Source organism: Hypomesus nipponensis, chromosome 8, assembly GCF_054491055.1.
Source record: "Hypomesus nipponensis isolate SF chromosome 8, ASM5449105v1, whole genome shotgun sequence".
Classification (NCBI taxonomy): Eukaryota; Metazoa; Chordata; class Actinopteri; order Osmeriformes; family Osmeridae; genus Hypomesus; species Hypomesus nipponensis.
Window position 1 is genome coordinate 6,633,002 of NC_140368.1, and position 27,139 is coordinate 6,660,140.

The 27,139-nt window shown below is 45.3% G+C and overlaps 1 protein-coding gene across 2 annotated transcripts in view; it reads right to left on the reverse strand.

Moving 5' to 3' along the window:
* pou6f2 (POU class 6 homeobox 2) overlaps nt 1–27,139 on the reverse strand; it is a 60,496-nt gene that overhangs the window by 13,520 nt on the left and 19,837 nt on the right. Inside the window, exons 4-5 of one of the 2 annotated variants that reach the window (XM_084703621.1) lie at nt 13,678–13,985; nt 435–575 (exon numbers count right to left, since the gene is read on the reverse strand). In XM_084703621.1, coding sequence (XP_084559747.1) covers nt 435–575; nt 13,678–13,985 — 449 coding nt within the window. The remainder of the gene's footprint in view (nt 1–434; nt 576–13,677; nt 13,986–27,139) is intronic. The other variant, XM_084703620.1, reaches the window with a different exon arrangement.

Genomic DNA, 27,139 nt, shown 5'->3' on the forward strand with positions numbered 1-27,139 from the left:
GTGAAAGGGCACATTGTCCATACAATCTTCCTTTAATATGTGCTGTGTGCACCTGCGATAAGATGATTCATTAGATAGTGCTGCGCTCTGACAAGCACCATCGTTCAAGGCTCTGGCTACTGATGGAACAATCCTGTAGCCACCCTGTAAATATGACAAGGTCAGCATTTTACTGTGATGGCCGCGAGTGGATAAGAAGAAGAGGCTGTGTTTGTTCCCAAAAAGCTTAACATAAGCCAGAATCTAGTGGTCCACAACATACTAAGAAGTTTCTCAAACATCAGGAACAACACTCAAAATCTCCCACTTAAACATGTTTAGTATTGTGTAAATCTGATTGGATGTAGGTTTTGTTGGAATGTGTTTTGTGTGGAGGGTGCCCGGCGACAGATGATACAGGTGATTTGTGTTGTGGTTATGGCTGGGTGCGGAGCACTCACCTGCCCTTGCGCGTTGGTGACCAACTGTCCCGTGACACCTTGCAGGTTGGAGAGGGGGCTGCCGAACACCTGGGAGCCGGCAATGGAGCTCATGGCCGCTGCCGCCACCGCTGCCTGACTGGCCAGAGGATTCAGCTGGGGAAAACATAGCTAACCAGTTAGCATAGCATCACATGCTACCCTTTGTGTATGATTATACATGAACAAAAACACACCAGCTGTGGACTAATGAACCTCATAGAGTGTACCAGCTCGTACTATAGGAGAGCATGGTGGGTTGAGATGGATGATACGTAGTCCATCATCTGTTTCCCAGAGGTCTGTGCTCCGGGGCCCAAAGGGGGACCCTGGGCTAGGGGCGGGGGTGTAGAGGGGTAGGGGTGTAGGCCAGTGGTGAATAAGTGGGCATTTTAGCACTGTAAGTGTTTCCTGTGGCCCTCAGGCCTCCCCCAGGGCACAGGCCTAGACCATCCAGCTCTAACAATGGAAGGAACCAAGGTGGCCATGCATCACTGTAGCCTCTATCCTCTCCACATGTCCCTCCCTCCCTCCCTCCCTCCCTCCCTCCCTCCCTCCCTCCCTCCCTCCCTCCCTCCCTCCCTCCCTCCCTCCCTCCCTCCCTCCCTCCCTCCCTCCCTCCCTCCCTCCCTCCCTCCCTCCCTCCCTCCCTCCCTCCCTCCCTGCCACCACCACACCCCTGCACCCCCAAACCGCTCCGTGCCACTTCCACACCCCTGCACCCCCATACTCCCCGCCACCCCCACACCCCCATTTCCAAACTCTCCAGCATCATAATGCACTACCACTGTTGGTCCTTCAGAAGCACAGGAGCACAGAGGGAAAAAACAGACTATCTTTACCTCTGCAGTAATGGACTCATCTGGACTGGCCCCAGCAGTTGTGGAAGTGTTTTTATCTGTGTGAGTGTGCACGCATTTGCTTGTGTGTGTGTGTGTGTGAGGGAAGGAGCGGTGCGGCAGTGCCTGGTCACATCGCTTAGATTACTGGTATAAATCAAGCTAACCACTTATTAGGGAGTGAAAATGCACTGCTGATTTGGTTGTAGAGCAGCAGAGCACAGCCTTATTAGGTTGAGTAAGTACTAGATCAAAGAGCAGGCAGGCAGATCAGACCGTCAAATTACTCATGGGATTGGAAAAAAATTCGGAACACTACTTTGAACAATCTAGATGCTCCTGGTTGGCAATCATGCCTGACTCCATATTCAAACAGCACCAATGACACTGAAGCAGTGGCTACACCATGTAAACAATGAATTATAAACTTATAAACACATCACAAGGTAATACATGTAAAACAAACAACATTGGCCCAATAAACAAATAAAGGGAAGGCTTGTTTCTGATGTAACCACTCGTTCAGAAATCGCTCCATGAAATACAGAAACTGCACTATTTTATTTCTCCACACCACAGCTCTATGGGGATTTCTTCTTTGTTCAATTGACATCATTCAGTTGCCATTCATCTCTTACCCAGGCACCATATATTATTACGCTTTCTGAAATCAAATGATGAAAAAATGCCACAGAGCGATCAATACTTTTTCATTGACAGTAAAGGTTAAGCACATTAAGAATGACACTGCATTTGTCTTATGAAATCATATTTCATGTTGGTGGCCTCAAATTGGCCATGATTGATATTGCGTCCCCTAGTCTGAAAGTCATGGAGTTTTTTCAAGACAATCGCAAGATTCTCTTTTATTTTATGGGCCTTGTGTCCGTCCTTCTGAGTAAGTTCGCTTCAAACATGACAAAGACATATGTCTGCATTTTGACTTTAAAGTTTATTGTCTTTCATCAAGGTAAAGGCGATTTCATGATCTGACATCGGTGTTTCGTTGTCCTTGACGATTTGCAATAATCTCCAGATGATAAGGAATTTACCCACTATCTCCGTAAATCCCTGGAAGGTTGTAAACTTCCACACAGGGTTAGATTTATTCATATTTGTATGGCCAAAGAAGGCCTGCTTTACATTGAAACTGGAACGTTTTGAGTGTAAGGCAGAATGAACAAAAAAAGGATGAAGCATATGGTAATGATTTTGTAAATATGTCAGTCTCATGTGAAATGTGTGCCCCTGAGGTATCTTGTCATTCTGGATATCCGTTTGCAATGATACCCACTGTCTTCAAACCTTCTCAACATGTCTCATTCACTTTTTGATTGATGTGAACAGAAGTAACAACAGAAGTCTATTTTCATATCTGATGAAGAATAAGAAACTCAGCCAATTTAAAAAGTTACATTTTGGCAGAGTTAAAAATGTCCCTACGCTAGACCTTCTCCAAAACGTCTGACAAATACAATTGATATTTAGACAGACCAAAGTGATATAAATGCGGAAATGCTAAAATCACTCTGTAGCATGATAATGAGATTTGAAATGGTGCATAATGTGTTTTATAACACAGCTGTAAGATTAGTTTTATTTGATAATACAATTAATAAACTAGAGAAATGTTTGACATATTAGTAGATCGTTTTCATCTTCTTAAGGAGTAACCCCAAAGCAGACATGTCTTTGATCTCGCCCTCTTATTCACTGATCTGAGCCATCACATCTCCTGAGAACTAGAGAGAGAACCAGAAAACAGGTCCTGTCAGGGTGAGGGGCCAAAGAGTCAGGCCTGCCCATCGTGCCTCATCACTGGAGGAAGAGCAGTGGATGTGAGGGGAGCTTATCTGTGGGCCGCATCTTCACATGAACACATCTGTGAGATGATGGGGGAGCTGGGGAGGGCAGAGAGTGATACGATACCAGACAGGGATTGCATTAACAGATAATCCTGGCTGGTTTTCTGACTGGAGCCAAACTCGCTTTGTTGAGGAGAGAGGTTTTGTGTGGGTGGGAGTGGACACTGTTGTCCAGTACTGGTAAAAAAAAGACAGTTTGGTTGCACAAAACACTAAACAATATGATATAAGACATGTACCTACTGTACTGTATAGACTAGCAGTTCCTTGGTCTTCCATTAGACCACACATGGCTAAAATTTGTGTCGATCAGCTAAAACACTGAAAACACAAGTCAACCTCTGATCAAATCACTGTGTTTGACTCGTTTCCCCAAAGAGGCTTTGTCTGTTCCTCTAAATGTACATGGAAAAAGGCTCGTGGTAAGAAGGTTAGGTGCTTCAAGATACTAGAGATAGTGGATGGAGGAGGAGGGGAGGGCAGGGGAATACGAAGGGATAGTGGTGTTCAACATCTAAACAGGTGATTTTCCACCCCTGTGTCTCCTCTCAACACCTCAGTGGGGGGCAGGAAATGACAGACTTGCCCTGGCGTTTCTGCTGATTGCATGTGTTGCTGGAGATAAACAGTGATCTTCTTGTTTGCCGAGCCAGCATGTAAACCATTGCGTTTCATCCCATTCATTCCCCCTCCCTGAATAGGGCAAATATTACGTTCCACTGATACTGGTCACCTGCAGAGTCTGGGACTGAACAAACACCAAGGAGGAGATATTGACATGATCTCATTCTAATTCCAAGTGTTGGAAAGGTGCCTGATGCTTATGGTGCCACCTGTTAAGTACAAGATGTTCACATTGAGCGATGTTGACTAAATCTGAGAAGAGCACTACTGTATCAAACCCTATTTGAGCCTTCATTTCACAGGCTGCCATCATGCAGTTAGCTTCTACTCAGATACTCTGACGCCACTTAATCACCTTTATACAACGCTCTCCAACCCGCTTGAATATGTATACTAACAGGGTCAGCTGGTGGCAAAGCAAGATCCTCAGTGGGTAGTGACAGAAATAATGTATGGGATGAAGTAGGAAAAGGTATTTTTTTGGTAGTAAAGGTAAAAACCCCAGGGAAAACTCAAACTCTATTGGACACTTGGCTGTGCTGACCATTTGGCCATATGGGTCACCTGGAGCAGCAACCCGTGTAATCTCTGGAATAGAAGACGAAATCGTTCCTCCGGAACCGTGGAGAGACCTCTGGAAACTCAAGTGGTCGACACAAACTACTCAGAGTTTATTCTTGGTTAGTTTCTGTTATGTGGATGCTTTTTAAAGTTAATTGCTTTTCTGGCCAAGACAACAGGGTTGTACACAGCTGAGGCAATGGATACGATTCTGTTGGTGACCAGGGTAAGTACATTTTCCTAGTTAAAATGGTGAACAAATAAAACGGTAAATAAAAATGGTTTATCCATCTGGCGATGGACTTTAGAACGCTTCACTATGTGAAGTTAAAATTCAACAAACTAGCATGTGATGATGTGTAAGCTAGCATATTTCCAACCCAAATAAGAATGACAAAGATAAAACCAAGCCTGAAAATCTAATGGCAGCCAAAGTCACAGACACCCGTCCATCTTCTGTCCTCCTGTCACACTCGTCAAAAGCCAGCCAAAAGCGTAGCAAAATGAACCAAAAAGAAAAAATGAACAATCAATAGCACCATCGCTTCAGGACAGGAAGGGACATTGTCGATATCGCTAGAAGCACGCAAGTATTCATCTTTCCTCGCTCACTTCCCTCTTTCCCGTCCCCACCTCTCCGTCCCTCTTTCCCCCTGTCCTGAGCGGATATAATCAGCTGTGACATGAGAAAACACCTTCTCTGTCTGTCTCTGTCTGTCTGTCTGTCTGTCTGTCTATCTGTTTATATGTCTGTATGTATGTATGTATGTATGTATGTATGTCTGTCTCTCTGTCTGTCTGTCTGTCTGTCTGTGTCTGTCTATCTGTCTGTCTGTCTGTCTGTCTGTCTGTCTGTCTGTCTGTCTGTCTGTCTGTCTGTCTGTCTGTCTGTCTGTCTGTCTGTCTGTCTGTCTGTCTGTCTGTCTGTCTGTCTGCAATGCTAGTCCCCCGCTGCAGCTCCTCTGTTGACCTCTCCATACACCTCCCCTCCCCGCCTCCCTTCCTGCATTCCATCCCTCCCCTCTCGCTCCCATGTACATCAAAATGCCATTAGGCCCTTCAAAACACCTCAAGTCCCAGGTTTCTGGAGCCAGACTCCGACTGTGGTCCTGCACTCAGGGCCCTCTGAGCCCCGAGACCCCGCCCCCAGCCCGGGTCTCTGGTCACAGCCAACAATACACATACCCAGGGACAGTCCTGAGGAGGGGGATGAGATACGGAGGACACAAACCCGCCACCCCCCCCCCCATGGGGGGGGGGGAGAGAGGTGTGGAGAACAGACAGGGGCAGTGAACGCCACAAAAATACAACACCCTCACATCAGATAACCAGTCAGGAAAGTGGAACGTACGGAGAGCACAGAGAAGAGGGAGTGGCAGGGATGGAGACAAATGGAGTGATGTCATAAGACCCAGAAGGCAACAGTTAACAGCCTGGGTTTGGTTGATCAAATAAAAAGCATTAGTTTGAGGAAATGGATGTCTGAAGCAGGCGTGGGAATGGCCCTACTTAATGAGGCAAGATGCAAATGACACAGCGAGTGAGTCGTGAAAACGTTGAAGAGGACCATAAAGGAGTGATGAAGTGGCGGACAGTGACAGTCGATCTCCACTCTCATCAGCTTCATTCAAAATTAACAGCTGCTTCAGTCATTACACAGAAAATTCTCTGCCCCATTTCTTCATAATTGTGGGGCTCTGAAGTTCTGAGTGGGTCCTTCCTCATCAATCATCCGACCACTACATTTTCTGTGGTCCAAGGGAATAAGGTGCAGGTTTATCACAGTTCATCCTCTTGAAGAATGATCCACAACATTTCGCTTTCCTTTATTTTTTTCCCCTTCTTTTGTTGAGATATTAAATGTGCGACTGCTTTGTGATGAAGTATCTTTCCCTGGGAAGTGCTGACCATTTCATTGTAAGATGTGACATATTTGGTGCAGTTATTTCTGTAGCATTCTTAAGTTGGGAAACATACCTATTTTACTGCTGGTTTACAGATGTAGAACGGCACTGGGGAAGTTGTTCTAGTCATGATTTTGAAGTAGATTCATTATGTGTCTGGCCTGTTCACCATATGTACTACATTTGGAAATAAATATCATTTTACTAAAATCTCAGGGTCATGGATTCTGACTGAATAGATATGGCAAATGGAATCATGGTAATTTTACTTTTACAAAAGAATTACGAGATGCGAAAAGAGAGAAATCTTATACACAGATAGGGAATTCAATTGTACTCAACTTTGCCTATTCCCATTTGGGCCAAATGTCTTCTCTTTCACATCGCTGATGCTTGACATATAAATATAGCATTTGAATGACTTTAATATCTTCCTAATCAATGTCCAGTGATCTTTTGATGTCCTCAATTCAATATAGGAAGGGTCATCTTTGCTGCAGCTTTATAAACACAATAAAGGTAAATGATTACTCTCTACTGTGGTGTCCAAAAATCGCCCTATAATGAAGAGAAATGGTTGTGCTTCAGGGAGGCCTGTCATGTGTCACTGGGCGTCTCAGAGCCCCAAGATTAATCATGAGAGAGGGGCTCTCCCTGGTTGAGATGCGGTCACCCCCTGATCGATAAACCCACCTCTCTCTCACACACACACACACACACACAAACACACACACACACATGTGCGGTCTACGTCAGCATTAAGTGGGGAGATGAATTGATGACATTTACAGACTTGTGTATTGATCACCTGCTTTTTGACTTCCCAAGGTTTCCTCTCATTCAGGAGTTAAGTTAACAAAATTTAAAATCTACCGCTTTTGCATTGTGGTCCATTTACAAAAGCATCAATTTCACTTTCAAACCCCTAATCAAATAGGTCAGAAACGAGTCCATCTGAAGGAATCCTAAATGCTTTAGTCATACTATATGTATCAGCCAAAATGTTGTATTTACATGATGTGTATCAGCATTTTAGAGGGAAGCAGTGATCCAAAAAAAGAAGAAAGAAAAAGTAAAGTAAATAACAAAAACCTTGGGACTGTGTGAAGAACCATACCAAAATCAGACACATGAGGGATTTCTGTTAATATTCTGTAGGGACCGCAAATGGGACTTTTGACTCAAGTCTACAAGGAGGCCATAATGCAATAACATTGCATTAAAAGGGGGCTTTTTGCGGTGCGCGCTGGTGCACAACTGTTTTCCTTGTGTGTGAGCCCAGTGCTCTGTTTGCGGTCACTAATGGGCATCAGAAATTACAGCCAGTGGAATCACGCCCCGCGGGGGAACTGGCCTCCTCAGTGGAGCGGAGCACTTAGACTGTGTCTCAGACGGTGTCTGTGAGAGCACTGGTGGAGGAGGACGGAGGAGGGGGGGAAGGGGAGGAGAGGGGAGGGGGGAGGGGGGAGGGGGAGGGGGGAGGAGGGGGGAAGGGGAGGAGAGGGGAGTGGGGAGGGGGAGGGAGAAGGAGGGAGGAGGGGGGGAAGGGGAGGAGAGGGGAGGGGGGAGGGGGGAGGGAGGAGGGAGGGGGAGGGAGAAGGTGGGAGGAGGGGGGAAGGAGGAGGAGGAGAGAGGAGGGGGAAGGGGGAGGAGAGAGGAGAAGGGGGAAGGAGGAGGAGGAGGGGGAGGGACGGGGAGGGAGTGGGAGGGAGGGGGAGGGGGGAGGGGGAAGGAGAGGGGAGGAGCATTGAGGGGTTGGGAGGAAGAGGAAGGGGAAGGGGGAGGGGGAGAGAGAAAATGGTGAAGGGGACTCAATGTCATGGCCAGGCCTAATAGTTAAAGAAACCCTATTCCTCTTTCACTGTTAAGTGCATCTTGGCTATGTCCCCCCGCACCCTGCCCCCTGCCCCCTGCCCCGCTGCCTTCTCCCCTCCTCCTCCCCCTGCTCCTTCCTCACTGGTCTCCCTTGTGGGCGTCTAATGCGCGTCACCCCCCAGTGCCAGTGTGGACTGATCAGGGCACTGAGCCTCCCTTCTGGGCCCTCATTTGGTCTCTTTGCCCACTCCTCCATCTTCACCCGTGGAAACACCCGCAAAGAGAAACAGGTTCCAAACCAGCCAGCAGGACAGTACACATGGAAGAGTGGCAAAACTATTAAAAAATGCTTAATCTTTTAATATATAAATACATTATCCATGACTCATAGGCAATAGAAAGTAATGCCCCAGGGTAAAGGGGAAAACTAAATTACTTCATTAAATCAAACTCAACCCCAAATAATAAATACATTCACTGATTCTCTCCTTATTCAAAATTCAAGGTGCATATATTTGCTCTTAAATTCAGGCACTTTTTCCCCTTAATCTCTCATTTGAAGTAAATAAAAGTAGTAAAGCTTTCATGGTCAGATTGTTTTCCCTCATCTGGCTTTATAATTATTCATATGAAATGTGGCAACACTCTTATTTTCTGCTTCAGTCAACAGTGCACATTTGTATTTCTAAATGGTGCTGCGCTGGTTACGTAAGGCAATTTTCTGCCTTCTTAAAACCCGGATCTCCTGTGCATTAATGAGGCCCGGAGCTGAGCAAGCGGCTGCCGAGATCTCTGCGTAGTGGCTGCGTGGTCGCAATGTCCTGTGGGACTGCTACTACACGGCTCAAACACCCCCTCCACATCTGAACCCAGCGGGTTCCACTACTCCAAATCAGCGGGAAACTTTCCAAAATGAGACGACATACTGCTGAGCATGTGATAATGCTCTGCCATACAGAAATATTGAATACATCTGTAATATATCAAATTTGTTGATCCGCTACTTTTTTTTGTTGAATTACATTTGCTTTTGCATATTCATTTTGTTCTCTTTTTCTCTAAATCTATATGTAAAGTACTGTATGTCCTTTCTTCATCTAAATGTAGATCTACGTCTCTTATTTAGCCTTCATTTCTGATAGGCACTGAACAATTTCATCAAGTTAAGTGTCTCCAGCTTCACTGACACAATATAAGCTATTAGACTTCGGGAAGCCTGGGTGAGTTTAACACGCTAGGAGCTTGTCATTTTAATTTTGATTTAACACGCTGGGAAAGTATTATGGGGTGCATGAGTAAATTGAACAGACGTGCACCTGATCTGGAAAATCAATTAAGCGATGTGCAGGAGTGATTTAATACACATGTTTATATAATGGGAGAGACCGCCCACCAATCTTAGAGAAAGACCATGGGGGCAAATTGGCCAGTGTTGATTTTAACAGCGGTTGACATAGGCAAAAGTGTGTGTTGCGGCGAAGACAGTGACACGGGTGTTTGAAGGCGCCTCAGCTGGAGACAAAAGATGTTGAGGAGGGATGGAAACTGAGAGGGAGGGAGGGGTGCACAAGGAGGAGGAGGAGAGATAGAGAGGAGAGATGGAGAGAGTGCAGACAGCCAGGGCCCCTGAAAGCCCCGTTGTGGTTGGCAGGCGCTGACCTTGGTGACGATGGGTTTTCACGAGAGGCCTCTAATGAAGGCTGATTGCCGGGGAATGGTGAGGGAGCCGAGGGGGGAGTGTGAGGAGGGAGGGAGAAGAAGAAGAAGAAGAAGGAGAGGAGGTGGAGAGAGCGAGAGAGAGCAAGAGAGAGCGAGCAGAGACGAAGGGGAAAGAAAAGGATAGAGCAGAGTCTCAGGTAATTGCAGCACTTGTGGGTCTGGGGCCCCGCGGCCCTCTGATGTCGGGGTGCGCTGGGGAAGGAGAGAGATGTCTGTGGACGTTTTGGAGGTAAATTGTGGAGCGAGGGGACAGAAGGCAGAGCTCAGGGCTGTAATTACCCCTGTGAGTGTGTAGGATGGAGACTGGACAGCCCCAGTGTGCCTCTCTGACAGGGACGGAGGAGAATACTGCAGGGGGTGGGAGAGCAGTCTGTCAGACGGACAGACAGACAGACAGCGGGGGTCTGATGGGGGGCTGGAGACAGATGCAGACCGTCTCTGACTCCTCAAGGCTGTGGAAGCGGTCAGCCAGAGCCCAGTCCAAGGTCAGGGGCTATTAGAGAACACACCACAACCATGTGATAGGGCAGCACAGTCTGGAGGGGGCCAGGGAGATAGGGAAGCTCAGCGTGATGTACTACAGGGGCTGGGAACTCACAGTGAGGAACAACAGAGCAGATGGAGAAAATCGTTCTGTACAAGAAGGGCAAAATACCTTGTAGTCGTCTTTGGCGGACAGCATTGGGGTTTTCAACTGCCCTTCAGCTTCAAAATCAAGAAATGAGAGTTCAAAACAAATTGAACTGTGGCGATTTCAAATTTGTACTTCTAATCATAAAAATTATGCACAACTTTTACATTATTTATCAAAAATTGTGAATGGAAAGAATCAAACAGCTATTGCAATAAAAAATAAAAAAAATCAGATAACATGAAAAATTGAGTGTGCATGTGTGTGTTTAATTTTGTGTGTGTGAATGGGTGGCATCTTAAAAGTTACTTTGAAAGATGAGGAGTGAGTGTGGTTGTGTGTGAGTGTGTGTGTGTGTCTGTGCACGAGTGCACGTTCAGGCCGTCGTGGAGTGGCACCACTGGATGGCGCAGCGGGGTCACAAGGGCCTCTGCTCCCAGGGTGGAATCAGAGAGGGTTGATGGGCCGGCCTAAGCTTCCCACTGCCACGGATCAGTATGTAGCGCCTCTCCTCTCCCTGCCTGGCCCGATGTAACTCACTGGAGTGGCAAATTACACCAGACCTACAGCTGTAGCCCGACATTATGATTAATTTGATCAGTAATTTCTCCTGTTTTTCATTTTAATCGCCGCGACCATTCTGCTGTGGCAGGTCTTTCAGATCTAATTAAGATCAATTCCTGTGTAACAGACTTGGTGAGTGCCTTCAACTCGTCGTCAAATCCCTGAGCTCTCGGGGCATGGAGAAAACCCATGGCTCTAATCAATCAACTTCCAGAAAATCCAGCGGGCTCCAGCAATCAGCCCATTAACACACTTAAGCAAATTTCATAATCTCCCCTGTCTATTTGTCACCAGCGCTGAGGCTATCGCCGTCAGCCACAGGCCCCTTCCTTCTTTCTCACATGCTCACTCTCTCTTTCACTGTACCCTGCAGGCGGGCAAGGTGTGTTGAGAGAGAGAGAGAGAGAGACAGAGAGAGAGAGAGAGACACAGAGAGAGAGAGACACAGAGAGAGAGACACAGAGAGAGAGACACAGAGAGAGAGAGAGAGAGAGAGAGAGAGAGAGAGAGAGAGAGAGAGAGAGAGAGAGAGAGAGAGAGACAGAGAGAGCACACTCCGACTCTTAGTTAAAATGGCAGTATTACCAAGGTCACCTTAATGTCCAAGGTCTAATACAGAAACAAGTCAGCAAGAAAGAATGTGTTTTATCTCCACTTGGCTGTGTATCTGTCTTTTGACCACACACTGTCACTATAAAGTTCTTGCAGGGAGTCAGTCAGTTATTACCACCAAACACAAATGAAGACAAGGACAGGTAATTTCTCCATTGCAAATAGAACTAATACTGTACTTAGAAGGTTTCCTATTGGGACATAATCAGACATGATTCTTGGCCCACTGTGTTTTGACAAACGGTTGGATGCTTGGATGGCCTCACGTGTTTTAATAATAGGGAACTAATTGAGAAGGTGTTATCTATGTGACTGTAGAGGGCAATAATGACATTCGATTGAATAATATTGCCTCCCTAGGGAAAACATGGAGCCCAGGGACTTCCATTGAAATCCACACTGGGAAGACATCTGTGGCCAAGAGGCCTCTAAGAAAGGATTTAAGGCTACCGAACCTCAATTGTTTTAAAGTGTGTGTGTTCATGTGTGTGTGTGTGTGTATTTTACTGTGTATGCACATATGTGTTTGTGAGAGGTTACTGAGGCCTCTTCTTGGATGGAAGCCTCAATGGATTAACCAAAGTGAAGCTCAGTGACTCCTAAATGAAAATCCAATCACTGACCTGGGTGGTGAGGGTGGGGGTTCTAATACTGGGGCCCAAATCCTATTGCAGGTTTGGGTGTGTGCCGAAAGCCAGGATGGGAGCTCACTCTCTGGGCAGGCCTGTCCTTGGGAGAGACCCCCACTGGGTCACATGGCCACACCGTCAGTGACGGGACACCGGCACTGACCCAAAGAGATACTAAACCCTTTACACCAGTCCTCGCACACACAGGCAAGACACACACATGCACACAAACCACCCCCTAATCCTATTGGATGAAACAATATCTTAATGATGTCTGATGTGCCCCTTCTGGCCACCATGAGAGCACTCCTCAGTCATCAGAATAAGCATGAAGACAGACCCAGAGCACTCAGAGCACTGCAGGACCGTCATGTTACAAAAACCCAAGATCCCACTTCAGAGGGATTTTGTGATGGCTGTGGTCCTGGTTCTAAAGGTCCTGGTTCTGTGGTCCTGGTTCTAAAGGTCCTGGTTCTGTGGTCCTCGTTCTGAAGGTCCTGGTTCTGCGGTCCTGGTTCTAAAGGAGCTGGTTCTGTGTTCCAGGCCTTGTGCTGGTCAGCCACCTTAGGACCAGGACTATTGCCCCTGCTATGACTGCTCATTTTCCTAGCTGGAGGTCGATCTGATGGAGGCAGGCTTCGGATGCCATTAAATCCGGAGCTGTTTTTCCTGCTGAGTTTCCCCAGGCCGTGACAGGGCCGGAGAGAGGGCTGCAAGGGGAAACAAATAGCCCGACTCATCCCCACCATAAAGAAGGGTGCACCACCCCAACCCAATAAGAGCCTGACGCTGACGAATGAGACCAGGTAGAGGGAGGCGACCCTGGCCTCTCTCCACCAGAAATGAAAACCACGGGGATATAAAATAGGTTATTATCGTCACACCCTGACAGCCAGACGGACGGACGGGGAGGGGTAGAGATGGATGGACAGAAGAACGGACTTTAAAAAGCTGGGTCAGAGTCAGGAAGGGTAGATAAGATGGAGTGACTGATTAACGCTGATGAGGTCAGAGACGGATGGAGGCTCCGTATCTTGGATCAGTCAGAACGGTCTGAGAAGTGTCGGACCTGGTCCTGTCCTGTTTGTGACTCAGCACGTTGTGCTGTACCCACGCCGACCTTGTCGATGAGATGCCGACAGCACAGCGGCCCAGTGAGATCTAACCATGTCTGTCGATAAGGATCAGAAGTAGGCAAAAGAACAGGGAACACTGGACCTGGTCTACTTCCCAGACATTAGCATGAAGTTATCTCAAGGTTAACCTGTCGACATTATGCATTCAATAATACGCTAGGACAACACAAAATCCATTTTCAGTGGTCACAACTCAAATGAAGCTGCCATGTTATGACAGACTCCTCGGCAGATCTTCTATACCCAACATGAGTTTTTTTTAAACAAGGTGTTTTTGTTAAAACAGGAAGAAAAACAGGACACACTGTAAAAGGGCTCACCTGCAGTGGCATCGGCGGAGTCACAGGTGAGGGCAGGCTGCGGGCGGGTGATTGGTTCTGTCTGAGGGGCGGAGACTGTGGTGATTGACCTGGGCCCGTCATGGAGGTGGTGGACGAGGCAGAGCCAGGGGAGGGGACTGAAATGGAGGACTGCTGTTGGCTGGGAGGGGTCATGTGATGCTGGTTCTGGCCATGGGATTGGGGGTGTCCTGGGTGGTGCTGTTGGTGGTGGTGATGGTGCTGGTGGTGCTGCTGCATCTGTTGGAGCTGCTGCAGGTGCTGGAGCTGGGAACTCAGGGATGAGGTAGCTGGGGAAGGAAAGGCCACAAGTCACCATCTCACACCTTGCAAGTATGAAAGACTCAAGTCTTCACCTCAAAGTACCACATTAAAACCAGAAAGAAACAGAATTGAATTACAAAATGGCTCAAAACAATAGTAGGATTTGATATTAAACAAATTGTTCGTTTTTTTCTCTCGAAGGAACTGTTTGAGGGACTTTGGGCTGGTTATGATAGGAAAGTCATGTAATTCACAAGTTTTGTGTTCTATAGCACATCCAGGTACCACAGCAAGAGCAAGCGGAGACAGTCTCATTATTCAAGGAACAGCTGTCACACCTCAATAACAATATACATGCATAGAGAGAGGTGTTGGATGCAAAGACAGGGGTCTGGGACATCGATGTAAATTGAACTGTGCCACAACGAGGCCCTCTAGGATTCAACCCCTAACACAGGGCAGGTGAGAATTCCACCTTTAGCCAGATAGAGGACAAATATGTCAATGCTGACTGACAAAATTGCTCTCTCAGGAGTTAGGCATCTCATTCTTTCTCAGACAACATTACAATCACTGGTTTTAATAGCTGGAAATCTCACATGAAGGGCCATCCTTGACAGGAAATCTTAAGAACTCAATCCATTAACTAATTGGATCTGATAATGGCACACCATTATAATGTCAATTTGAGATTTCAATGCTAATACATTTTTATGGTCTTTTTTTACGGTCACACACCCTGAAAAAGCACAGGCATTCTTAGAGTAGCTTCACCTAGTGATTACATTCAGCTACACATGGACACAGGTACAGGACATGGGCACACACACATTCCACACACACACACACACACACACACACACACACACACACACACACACACACACACACACACACACACACACACACACACACACACACACACTGGACTCCCAATACAATGCATGGGTATGATTTATTTAAAATTCATTTCAAAGACAGAGTATGGTGCAGGGTCCTCAGGAATGTCTGAATTTGAAATTCATTCATTGCCTCTTACATTCATACACAAAGCAATTCTGAGAGATTGTATAAGCTATACATGTCCATGACTTCGCTTCTTACTGTACAACCCTTTATCTGGCCATAAGAAGCACGCCATGCAAAAGCCCACATCTTTCAAACCTGAAAAAACTATAGGAAAAATAAATCACATCTCAAACTGACCTTTACGACTCATTCAATGAAAGGACATGCAACTAGCAGTAAGCTCAGCAACCCAAAAAAGTGATCTATTCCATTTCACTGGGAATCTAGTTAATTTCTTCCTTGAGATGCATGTTGACAAGGAACAACACAGCGGTGGACAACTCTAAAACCAGACTCATGCGGTCCTTCATTCACTGGGATGATGCAGGTGCAGGACTGATATGTTGAAATCTTGGGTCAAATCTCCACCAGAGATGCTGCAGTTTTGTACAGTGTACAATCTCTGCGTACAATCGACTTATCACCGAAAAAATGAATGGCCTCTCATTAACAACAAATTATGGTTGAATGATTAGTTAATCAGATTATTTTTTCATGATTATGTAGCTAACATGTCAATGACTGTTATGTTGAAACCCTCAAAAAGTATGAAATATTCTTAAAAAATATGTAGTCTCAACCAAAACTGGAGAAAATAGCTATATCCATCGATGGAAGGAACAGCCGTGTGATAAACACTGATAATGCAACAGAACATTTGTGAGAAGCCAAGTAGACAAGCTTGTATACATACTAAATCAATGCACTTTAATAATTAAACTATGCACTGTTTGATATAAATAAAATATCAGGGCAGACATTTCTTTGATTAGTCTGGTCGCCAAGGGTACTGGGCAGGCACATGCCAGCATTTCATCCACATTTCTTCCTCCTCTTTTTCCCACAATTCTACGTAGCAGAAGGATCCTGGTGCCAAAATCTAGGCTCTGTGAGCCAGTAAACAGCACACTTTTACATTTTCTGCTACCTCCTGACACATTGACACCTCTCTCACACCCCACCATGAATTATATATCATCTGTGCGCGCAAAAGCCAAGAGTCCAATTCTCACTTGAAATGTTGGGGCAAGTTGTCTCACAAGCCCTGACAGGGCCTCTCTCTCTCTCCCTTGCAAGTCCGACCGCTAGCAGACGCTGGGCCGCTGTTAAAGAAGGGAGAATGTGGAAGATTGAGAAAAAGGAAAAGGATGGAGAGTGAGACAAACAGAGAGAGATACAGAGAGAGAGAAAGAAAGAAAGAAAGAAAGAAAGAAAGAAAGAAAGAAAGGGAGAGACAGATAAAAAAAAAAAAGAATTCTGTCAGAAAATTATCGAAACCAGGGAAGATCAAAGATGATTTGAGAATTTCCTCCAGCACCGACGGTACGGCCGAGGAGAAAGAGGAACAACAAAAGAAACAGAAAGAAAAAAAAGAAAGCAGTGAAACCAAACACACAGGGAATATGGAAGAAGCCCCATGTGGTCTTATTATAAAAGCTACACCACAGGTAACTATATTCTTTAACAGCGGTGCTTTATAAATTCTGTCATCTTGTTAAGACCGTCAGGATCGCTGACCCCCCCCCCCCTCCTCCCTCAGCCCCCTCACCCCCCCCCCTCTCAACCCTCCCTCGCAAGCCCCCCCCCCCCCCCCCCCACCGCCTCTAGAACCTCCGCCCCCCCCACACCACGACACCTGGCTTTATGAGGCACATTCTACTACCCACTGCTGTCTGCTTAGTGTGGCTGAGCACATAGCCCCAGCATCACAGTCTCAGCTAATTGTTTGAGCTTCATCCCCAAGCAGGCCGACAGAGGATGGAGGTACAAGAGAGGACTGTGTGTGTGTGTGTGTGTCTGTGTGTGTGTGGGGGGGGTGTGTGTGGGGGGGTTGTACACAGGGGCAAAAGAATGTCTGGATCCAGCGGAGCTCATTACAGGTCCGCTGCGTTTTCAGTTCCATGCTCTCAACAGTCGTGATACAATGCAGCAGGCCAGATCTTCTCCCCTCTGCCCTCATGCTCAATAGTCAGCCAAGAACAGCGAGGCTCCTACAAAGTCTATCCAGTCTTTACCAACCTGTGAAAGACTTGATGTGGCACACATATCGGACAGAGATATATCCTGTAGGGATTAATGTAGCATATACAAATCTCTGTGGAGTCATGTGCGTCTATTGAACAAAATAACCTCTCAGACAGTATATATGTATTGTATTTACTCACTATTAAAAGAGCCATGTTAGGGTGAATCCCTTGCTAGAGTGTACAGCCATCTTTTTTATACAGAGTTATATGACCTGTGTCTTCAGAAGCCCCAACAATCCAAGTATCTGCTCTCGTTTACGTTCCCCATCCCTCTATCTCGCCTCCCCGTCAGAGGAAAAATCAACTGTCATCTTTGACTGCCGAGGCCCCAACTCGTTCTGAAGCACGAAGCGAGACTGATTGTCAGAGGTCGAAAGGCTAGGTCAACGCCGGCTCATTCGTCAGACAAAATGCTATTTTTGTTCTGTGCGAGTCTGTGTGTGTTTGTGCTGCTGAAGAGTGGGAGAGAGAGGAGCAGCCATCTCTCTCATTACCGCAACTCCCTCCACCTCCATTGACACACACACACTCAGTCACCCCGTCTCGACCAGTCCCCCCCCCCCCCCCCCGCCCCATTACAGCACTTTCCTCTCTGGGGATGATTTCCAGCTCTCCTCCTACTTGCTTTCTCATTCAAAACACAGATTACCCTGTGTGTGTGTACTTGCTGTGTGTGTTTGGGTTTTGTGGATGCTTGGTGTATGTGTCGGTGGTTTTCTCTGTGTGTCCTTATGTAATGTGCAACTGGAGTAAGAAAGCTTTAATTATGTCCCTTCTCTGCAACACTGTTTGAAAGTACATGCACATGGATGAAAGAAAACTTTTTTTGTTGCTACAGTAAGTACAGAGTAACTGAATGAAAGTATCTGATGGCTTGACTAAAATATGATGTTCTTATTGAATAAAGGCATTTGCTGTGACTCTACTCTCATTATACTCTTTACTGTCCACAAAGGCCTGTTCAAGGCCATCATGCAAAAGGGTTGGTAAGGCTATAGTGATCCTGTCGACATAAAAGAACACTGTCTACCTTTTCATCTTCATTCCACCAACATAATGTGCAGAAATTGTACAACAATGCAGAAGGAGGGAAAAATAGTGCAGAAAGAGCGAAGCTGTTAAACTAAAATGGTTCTTCCAAGTGCAGAAAGATGTGCACAGTATTAGGGGTCTATAGGGAATTATTTTACAACATTCTATGAAGCGAGTAATTGTATTGATGATGCGTGTAGTGGCTGGAATCCACATTCCATAGCTTAATGCACAACCACTGTCACGTGTTTTTCAATACAATATTTGATGCTTGTGATTATATACTGCATTTTAGTACTGATATGAAGGTCATGTATTTCTTCTTGTGTGAGAATCTACAGGGAAAGAAAAGGACTCCTCTAACCTATTCAACACCATGACACTAAAGGTAAAACATTTTCTTAGATTCATTGCATCATGCAGACACCTTGAGAAACGGCATATCATTGTGTTAAACAAATGTCCTCTCCTTCCCACTCCTGTGGAGTAGGGAAAATTAAGGTCTAATCAGAGAACTGAAGAGGACTTCTGCCTGGAGGTAATGTCCAATATAACCCAGCCGGCAGTACCGCGCTCTCTTTCTACTCTGGTGGGAAAGCAAAACCGGGAGGAGGAGAAGGGACACACATCCTTCTTATTACTGTTTGCGCTCACGTCGCTCTGTGGGAGTTAGTTTAGACTCCACTGTCTCAATGGCTTGTTCAATGAGCCACACCGATAATTACCTCACTGGAGGAAGGTTTAGTGTCCAGGAGGCTGCTGGGTAATTAGAAATGTGGACGAAGGAAGGTCGTTTTCGGCTCCAGGGATTAAAGTAGGCACACCTTAGACTGCAACGCTGTGATAAGAAAAGTTGGCTTTTCAACCCTGAAACTTCATCTGTACACAACTTTTATTCAACATAATTGTATTTGATTTCTCTGTATAGTACAAAGGCCCAACCATTGTAGTAGTGAAGTGTTCTAAACAAGCTAAACATGGTTTAACACCCAATACTATCAGCTAAAGGGACTGGGAAAAAAAGATCTCTCGATCATAGATTCTTTTCAGTTGTTTATTCACAAGCTGGGAGTGGGAAACACATTAAGAGTATGAAAAAATTTGATTGTGAGAATAAACACAGGGAATCAAACCACAGCTGAAAAAGCCTACTGTGTTAAAGTATTACCCACACTCACTGTGGACAATATCAATGTTTCAGTCCCGCTTCGGAGGGGCTTACAGCGAACAGAAAATCGAGGCAGCAGAGATTTGAGATGAGTTGGCCACAGGGTTTAAGAGAGTAAAACACACTGCTGCAGGGATGTACAGATGACACGTTCACTTTGTGATGCAAGGCGATATCAAGCTGCGTTGTGGAATTCCACCCTCTGGAGAGAGAGAGGGATTTGAGACAACCAAAGCCACTCCTCGGAGATCTTACACGCTCCACAGAATCCAACTGTAGTCAAATAACGGGCTTTTAGCTAGCTTGTTGACTGTGGGTGAGGTCTCTAACTGAGGGTACTACTTAGAGCCCAACTGAGCCAATTCCTTTTCAAAGACACTGTCAAATTACTTGGATGCACTTAATTTGCCATGACCAGTCCACTGTATTCAATGAAGCTGTCCAGTAGGGAACAATGATGGCATGAACCAAACACACCTCTATTACTTCTAAATATAAGTGTGGACTCGGGGCAGATATCCTACACTGTGTCGATGCACACAGTAACACTGTAGACCCTCTCGCGTGTGTCCTTCACAGAGTGCAGGAGCCAGATAGAGGAGTTCTTCCCTCTGTAGCCCATCAGACAGGCAGGGCAGCCCTCCGTTGTTATCACTGCCTGTTCACCGCCCCATCATGTGTCGTCAGAGTAAGTCAGAGGCCGTGAGTAAAAGCCTCATGCAAAATTTATGTTCATGCGGCTGTTTCAGAGGGTGGAAAAATCAATATTGCGGGCCTGATGCACGGAGATGACTGAGTGCCCTCGGCCTGACAGTAGCAGCGCAGAGGAGATTGAGGGGCCACATTTACTGCTGTTAGGAGCAGAGAGCAGCAGAGCCTCCCCAAGTCTGCTCACCTCAAATTACAATTTAATCAGGGATTGTTTTGAGAACGGTTTTGATTGTGGGAGTGGTTTGAAATCATTATGCCCACTCACCCCAACACACACACACATGCATGCATACACACAAACAAACTGCGAGAATACATGTTGGAAGACTGAGACAACGTCTTGTTTTTTTCTAGTCACTTAAAAAAGAGCTTTCATTTGGCTCTACCAGTAGTTACATCAGGGGTTATTAAGGCATGCCTTGCTGTGCTCGCTCTCTCATTCTTTCACTCATTCCCACAGATATGAAATGATTCTAAAATAATGAAAAGACATTGTGGGGATGAGTGGGACATCATAGGACCTTTGTTCTAGGCTGCCTCGCTTACATATGCTTTTGAAAGCATACCATATACCCATCGTGCATTTGTAGGAAGAATGTGAAAAGAGAAAGAGAGCGAAAGAGAGCGAGAGAGAGAGAGAGAGAGAGAGAGAGAGAGAGAGAGAGAGAGAGAGAGAGAGAAAAAGAGAATTCAGTGGGATGAAATAACCCCAAACAATGGGATTTGTTCTCTATTCTTCTGCCTCCATCTACTGTCTTTAATTATTCCCTTTGCTTGTCTGAGAGAGTGTGTAAGCACTTTTGTGCAGCACAACATGCCCAGCAGCACAACACTGTCTGTCCTGGTGATGGGAAGACTTCTGAGTGACACTGAGCCTCTTGTGATTATTAATGCTCTTTAATACAGCCCATAGCAGACACTGTGATTGTGGAGGGAAAAACAGATTTCAGAATGCGCTGCATAAGATGCACTAGAAAATGTACAGTATTGTATCATGGAAATGATGTCAAGCTTTGCTAGATGATGGATACAACTAAAGCACGTCGGTAACATAGAGTCAGTGCACTGGTAATACAGCATTATCAAATATATATTTTTGATCAATAAAAAAGAAAATAAAAAGCTATTTCTTGTTTCTAACATGCCGTTTTAATATTACCCCAGCTGTTCCCAAAGAGATTCTTTCTGCCGGTTTAGTAGTTTCCTCCTGAATCACATATGAGATAGTTGAGAGCCCAGAACGATGTATGATGAATGAAGTAGCATGCTACTTATACGCTTATCGTGCTCACTGACTAGCAACAGGTTCAGGAAAGGGCACTGGCAGTAAATGAAATTCACCTCCGGGACTATATATCATCAAAAGAAATGTATGCACCCGAAACTCACAAGCCTTCCCCTGGCGCAGACAAGGAGCTTGATGGGGTGGAAGGAAGGTGTAGAGCAGCAAGGGAAGACGAGAACAAGGAAGGGAGGGAGGAAAGAGTGTGTGTTTGAGGGGAGTGGGTGTGTGCGAGAGGGGCAGGCAGATTTGTTGAATCAGTTCTATTTTCATTTTGGCTGATCTGTGTCTATTAACCATTTCACTGCAGCCAGGAAATGAAAGGAGCTGGGGCTAATTTCACAGTGAGAGCTCACTGAACAAAGCCCCCATGGTCTGGAGAAAGAGGTGCTAAGTCGACTTTGTCACCACGAATTACAGCAGTGTACTTCAGGGGTAAAGGAGAGAGAAAGGGAGAGGGAGAGAGGCAAAAGGGGAGAGTATTGAGTGCTGTCGTGAGGAAGTGGGGAGAGCAACGTGTTGGGGAGGGGCCTGAAAAAAAAACTCTCTACTTTGAGATGTACTTAGTCGTGTTTACTTGTGATCAGTGTGTAATAGATACCTTCTGTTCTAAACAGGCCATCCTGCTCCAACGCTACGTAATCCATCTGTGATGTGTCTGCGGTTCCTACCCTGATGGGGCCCTGGGGACCCACGCACTCATCAGACCTCCTGGGGGGCCTCTTCAGCTCCACTGACACTGATAAAAGCCCACCGCCCTTCCTCCCCTCCCACCCCAACCCGGCCCTGGAGAATCCAAAGCTATTAATTAAGGTAATTAGGCCCTGTTCAGCAATTAGTAACCGCAGATAGCTTTTAGCAGCCGCTGAGTCTACCCCATCGGCAGAGGGTTTGTTTCCTAGCCATCTGCTGACAAATATCACCTCAGGATCTTTGGTTTCAGTCGGGTGCAACCGGAGAGCCCCGTTATAAATAATGACCTCTGTGTGATCCAGGTTTTAGAGCGTGACCCAAACTGAGTCTGCTTCTTTTCACAGTATAGTTCTTTCTCTCTTGCTGCTTTTTTGAACTCTTCTAATACAGAGCCTGGATGTTTTAACAACCCATAAGTAGGCCTAGGCCAGCCAGTGCACAGAGTATTGATCAAAATTAGAATTGTGCGATGACTTTAAGTGTTATTGATCAGTAGATAAGTCAGCATTGATTTTTTTATTCGTATTGTATGGAGGGTGGATTTGTATTGAAAAGTTGCTTATTTATATTGATCACTTGATGTATTTGTGTTGGCAAAATGGTTAAGCTGCTTAATGTCCTTTGCAATAAAAAACATCCTTACAGAAAGCAAAGTATTGATTCATTTGAATATCATGCCAATATCTAAAAACAGACGTAGATTTTCTTTGGAATCATCCATTAAAGTCCGTGGGTACCGATTCAGGCCATAGTCATTCAATAATTCCCTTAGTGGGTTTTTCATATACTGTACAATAGAAATAATCATTTCCAAACTCTAACAGCATCCAACAGTAGAACTGTGATAAACAAACAGTGGTTATCTGTTGTAAAAGAGCATGTGTAACATGATCTTTGTTGAAAGGACTGATGAAAAATAGGCTGAATTTACACTTTCCACAACAGAGGACAGACAGTGCAATAACTCACATTACTGGGAAAATTGAAAAAGACAGACACAGCTGCTTTACTTTACACAATTCTACATTTGAAGCAATCTGTGATAACACCATTTCATTCCATGTACAGTCCCATAAAATTACCATTAACATTACAACCCAAGCAGAACACTGATAAATGTAAAATGTCACCCCATTCTGCCAAGCAGGGTTTCTAGCTCCACAAGATTATCATCTATGTCTCAGCTCTCTCCCACTGCACCTTGCCTAATATTTCATTTACAACATTTCTTAAGTTAATTTTCCCCTCACCGACCATGTAAATCACAAATCAATTTTCATTTCACATGCTCGACTACAGATTGTTCCTTAAAACATATGAACCATGCCTCAGCAGATTGAGACGGACCTTTAATAGAAGGAGGGAAAATCTTTCGATGAGAAAACAAGAAGTGTAAGTAATTCGTCTTTTTTAACAATTGCCTTGATGCTAATATTTGAAAAAATGGAACAGAGACTAAATGAATTACATAACATTTGTTTAAAAATTCATGATTGATTATTTCTTTTTGCAACTTAGCACAGTCAACTTTTTCCTTTTACCTTGGATTAATGATGGGGTGGTGACAACACTGATGATGATGTATTATCATTGTTTTAGGAGTTATTAGAATGAGACCTGGCATATTAGGCTATTGTGAAAAGTGTATTGTTGATTTAGGTAAAAAGGATGTCTGTTTCAAAGCATTGTTTCAAATAATGTCTGGGGTCTCTGCATATTTTCTTCACCTAATGACAGCATTAGACTTATCATTTTCAATGGTCACTCCCTTCTTGTGTTAGTTAGTGAATAAATAGACATGTTACAATCCAACACAGTAGAAGGTACAATACATGAACAGTATGCGATGGGCACAGTCTATCCTACATCTTTGAGAGTGTTAGTTTCCCTCAGTGTTGAGCCACAGAGGGCAGATGTCAGGGTCTGCAACAGTTAAACAGCTACAGCCTGTCTGATGAGCATTGTTATTGTCCTCTTAAACACTAACATGAGGACTCTCTCCTCTCACTTTCCCATGCTCTCTGTCTCTTCCTTTCTCTACCTTTCTCTCTCTCTCTCTCTCTCTCTCTCTCTCTCTCTCTCTCTCTCTCTCTCTCTCTCTCTCTCTCTCTCTCCCCCCTCTCTCTCTCTCTCCCTCTCTCTCTCTCTCTCTTTCTCTCTCTCTCTCTCTCTCTTTCTCTCCCCCTCTCTCTCTCTCTCTCTCTCTCTCTCCGTCTCTCTCTCTCTCCCTCTCTTTCCCCCCCCCTCTCTCTCTCTTTCTCTCTCTTTCTCTCCCCCCCCTCTCTCTCTCTCTCTCTCTCTCCCTCTCTTTCTCCCCCCCCCTCTCTCTCTCTCAATCTCTCTTACATTCTGTCTCTCATCCCCTCCAAGCGAGAGTGACAATGCCACCATCCCAAAAATAAACGTCCACATGTGGCTGGACAGGTCAGTGTTATGACAAGTAAAGCTACTGTGTACACAAGCCAGTGTTCAATGCCAGTCAGATAACTACATATGTAAACTCATCCCTGAGTTAAATAAGAAGTTTTGTTATGAACACTGCAGTCAATTTGGCTTATTATCATATTTATGAGGTAACAATTCTACTACAAATTGAGAACAAATTCTTTACATGTTTGGAGACAGCAAAGCACTGCGCGGTGGAAGCGGTTTACATATCTTAGTTCAAAAGGGACATACGAGTTAAAACCGTAATTCTCGAGGGATAATCCTATGTTTGTGCACCCGCGTCTGAGCCAGAGTGAAATTGTGCACGTTTGATTCGAACCTTTTGAACGCTTTTCTGTTCGTTCTGATTGGAGGGGGGGTGGTGGGGGGGGATTTTCTTCCAACCCGAACTGTCACCAGCAGTCACCCCGCACGTTTCCACGCTGCTTATTGAAGACAAACAATAAACCCGTGGCAGATATCAATGGCAGAGATGAGAAGGCAGGCAGCAGATCTGCTAGGAACCAGCCCCAGCCCGCTCTCCATCTCCTGCAGCACCTCTCACTCTCAATTATTTGGCTCCTGTCACAACAAATCAATCAAATTACCGCTCCAGGACTGTGTGCGCAGCTGCGCCTATTGCACTCGCTAGTTGCATTAGCTTTGAAATGTATGAGGTCTACATTTTATCACTGTTATTTATTTAACGCAGCTCTCTCCCCTGCGAGTCGTTTTACAACCGCAGCAAAGTTGAATCATTAACAGACAACGTGGAATACATTCGACTGGCGAAAACTTCACAATTAAACAGCAATGAGGGATATGCAAGTTGTATAATATGAAGGAGGCGGAGGTGCTGATGTAGGCGTACAGAAAAATGAGCCTTTAACTTCCTCTGATATTGTCATGATTTAGACAACCTATTGAAATGTAGCAAAGACCAGATATTACAACATTTGCTTGGTTAGACCCTTAATCTCACAAGCAACACACATCATGCACAAACAAACACAGTTACACAGACACACATCTCACACACACACAGGCTGATACACGTACACACCCACTCTAACACGCATGCACACACTCTGCTGATGCATGACACATTTAAAAAACACTACTGTGCTGAACAGCGTGTTTGAAATGCCCTGTGCCAAAACAGAGAAGGGTTGAAGAGGACAGATATGTACACCATGCACACAGGTTTGCTTTTGAGCCCTCATCGGGCCAGCCAATCAAGAAGCTCCCTTCCGCTTGGCAGCAGGCATCACAGCGGAGGAGATGGAGTCTGACTTGAACTAACTAGCGTGGAAACATTTGGCTTTCTCCCCAGGAGCCCAGCCTTCGTAGCTGTAATGAGTTGAGTGATTTCCCTAATTTGTATCAAGCTAACCCCCCCCCCCTCCACACACACACACACCTTGCTGAGAATGATACCACTGCTGAGCTTTTTTAAACAGGCGTCGTTGTCGCTGTGCCTTTGATTGGTCCTGTTCCCTACGCAACTGTGCTCATTACCAGGGCTGAGGACGCCAGGCGGCGTTTCCCTGTGTTCACCTCTAAGTGCTGCTCCTTATTTCCTTATGGGTGAGAACAGAGGAGCAGGGTTCTCACCCAACCATTACAAGTCTATATGTCTCTCTCTCCCTCTCTCTCTCTCTTAGGTAATCTCTCTCTTCATCTCTTACTCTCTCTTGCTCTCTCTCTTTCTCTGATGTGCACCTCGCATGCCAGAGCTTTGGCAAACACTGACAGATAATGGGATACCCTTATTAATATAAAAGGAGTTTCGACAAACTCGCTCCTTGCATTACTGTGAGGCAGTGATAGAGAGAAGCCTCAGAACAGAGCACACACCACAGCTTGTTCTTCCCTCTTCCTGCAGTATTACCTTTGTTCTCGTCTGATATAACTTGTTCTACAAGTAAGCTAATGCGGCATATGTGATCATGAGAAATGTAAAACAAGATGAACAATTCAATAAAAAAAAGACCTTGTGTATGTATACCTATGGGGCTTGTCCTTCTCTTCACGAGTTCAAAGTCTGTTTCAAGTATACATTTGAAATTTGTGGCAAATGTCACCTTTTTGATTAAGGCCTCATGTTTATGCACCCGAACCTTAGGCCTAACCCAGTTTGTTCCTCAGTGAAGTCAGCTAGAATTCTGTGTGTACTCTGTCACAAAAGATAACTTTCTGCCTTGTTCAGTTTCAATGGGAATTTGTTCTCACAGAATGTTTCCAGGCATAAATCATTCTGACAAATAACCAGCTACTCTGGTTGCCAGTGTTTACAGCGTCCACCGCAAGATGCTGCTTCGCTTTTTATTTAAACAACCAACGCTGTAAATTTACTGCACACAGCCCCATTACAATGACAGTTATTCATCACTAGCTGAGAGGGCTGCCTCTCCCTTCTTCTCCTCAAACCAGAGAGAACTCTCTCCTATTTCTCTTCTCCAGATAGAAAGAACACTCCTTCTTCTCTTCTCCTCCAGACTGTTCAATGCTCTCTCCTACTCCAAATGTATTTTTCAAAAGGCATCTTAGAAGAGTGATCTCTAAGGGTGTAATTATAGATGTTGTGTGATCAAAGATGATTGGGTGTTGCCCTCCTCCTGCTCAACTAATTTGTTCAAATTCAGAAGAATGTTTAGCACCGTCCAGGAAATACGTTGATAGCAAACACAAAACAGAATATCTCATTCTGATCAAAACAACTTGGAATCACATCAATGCTTCTTTGGTTTCATGCCTTTAAGGGAGAGCATG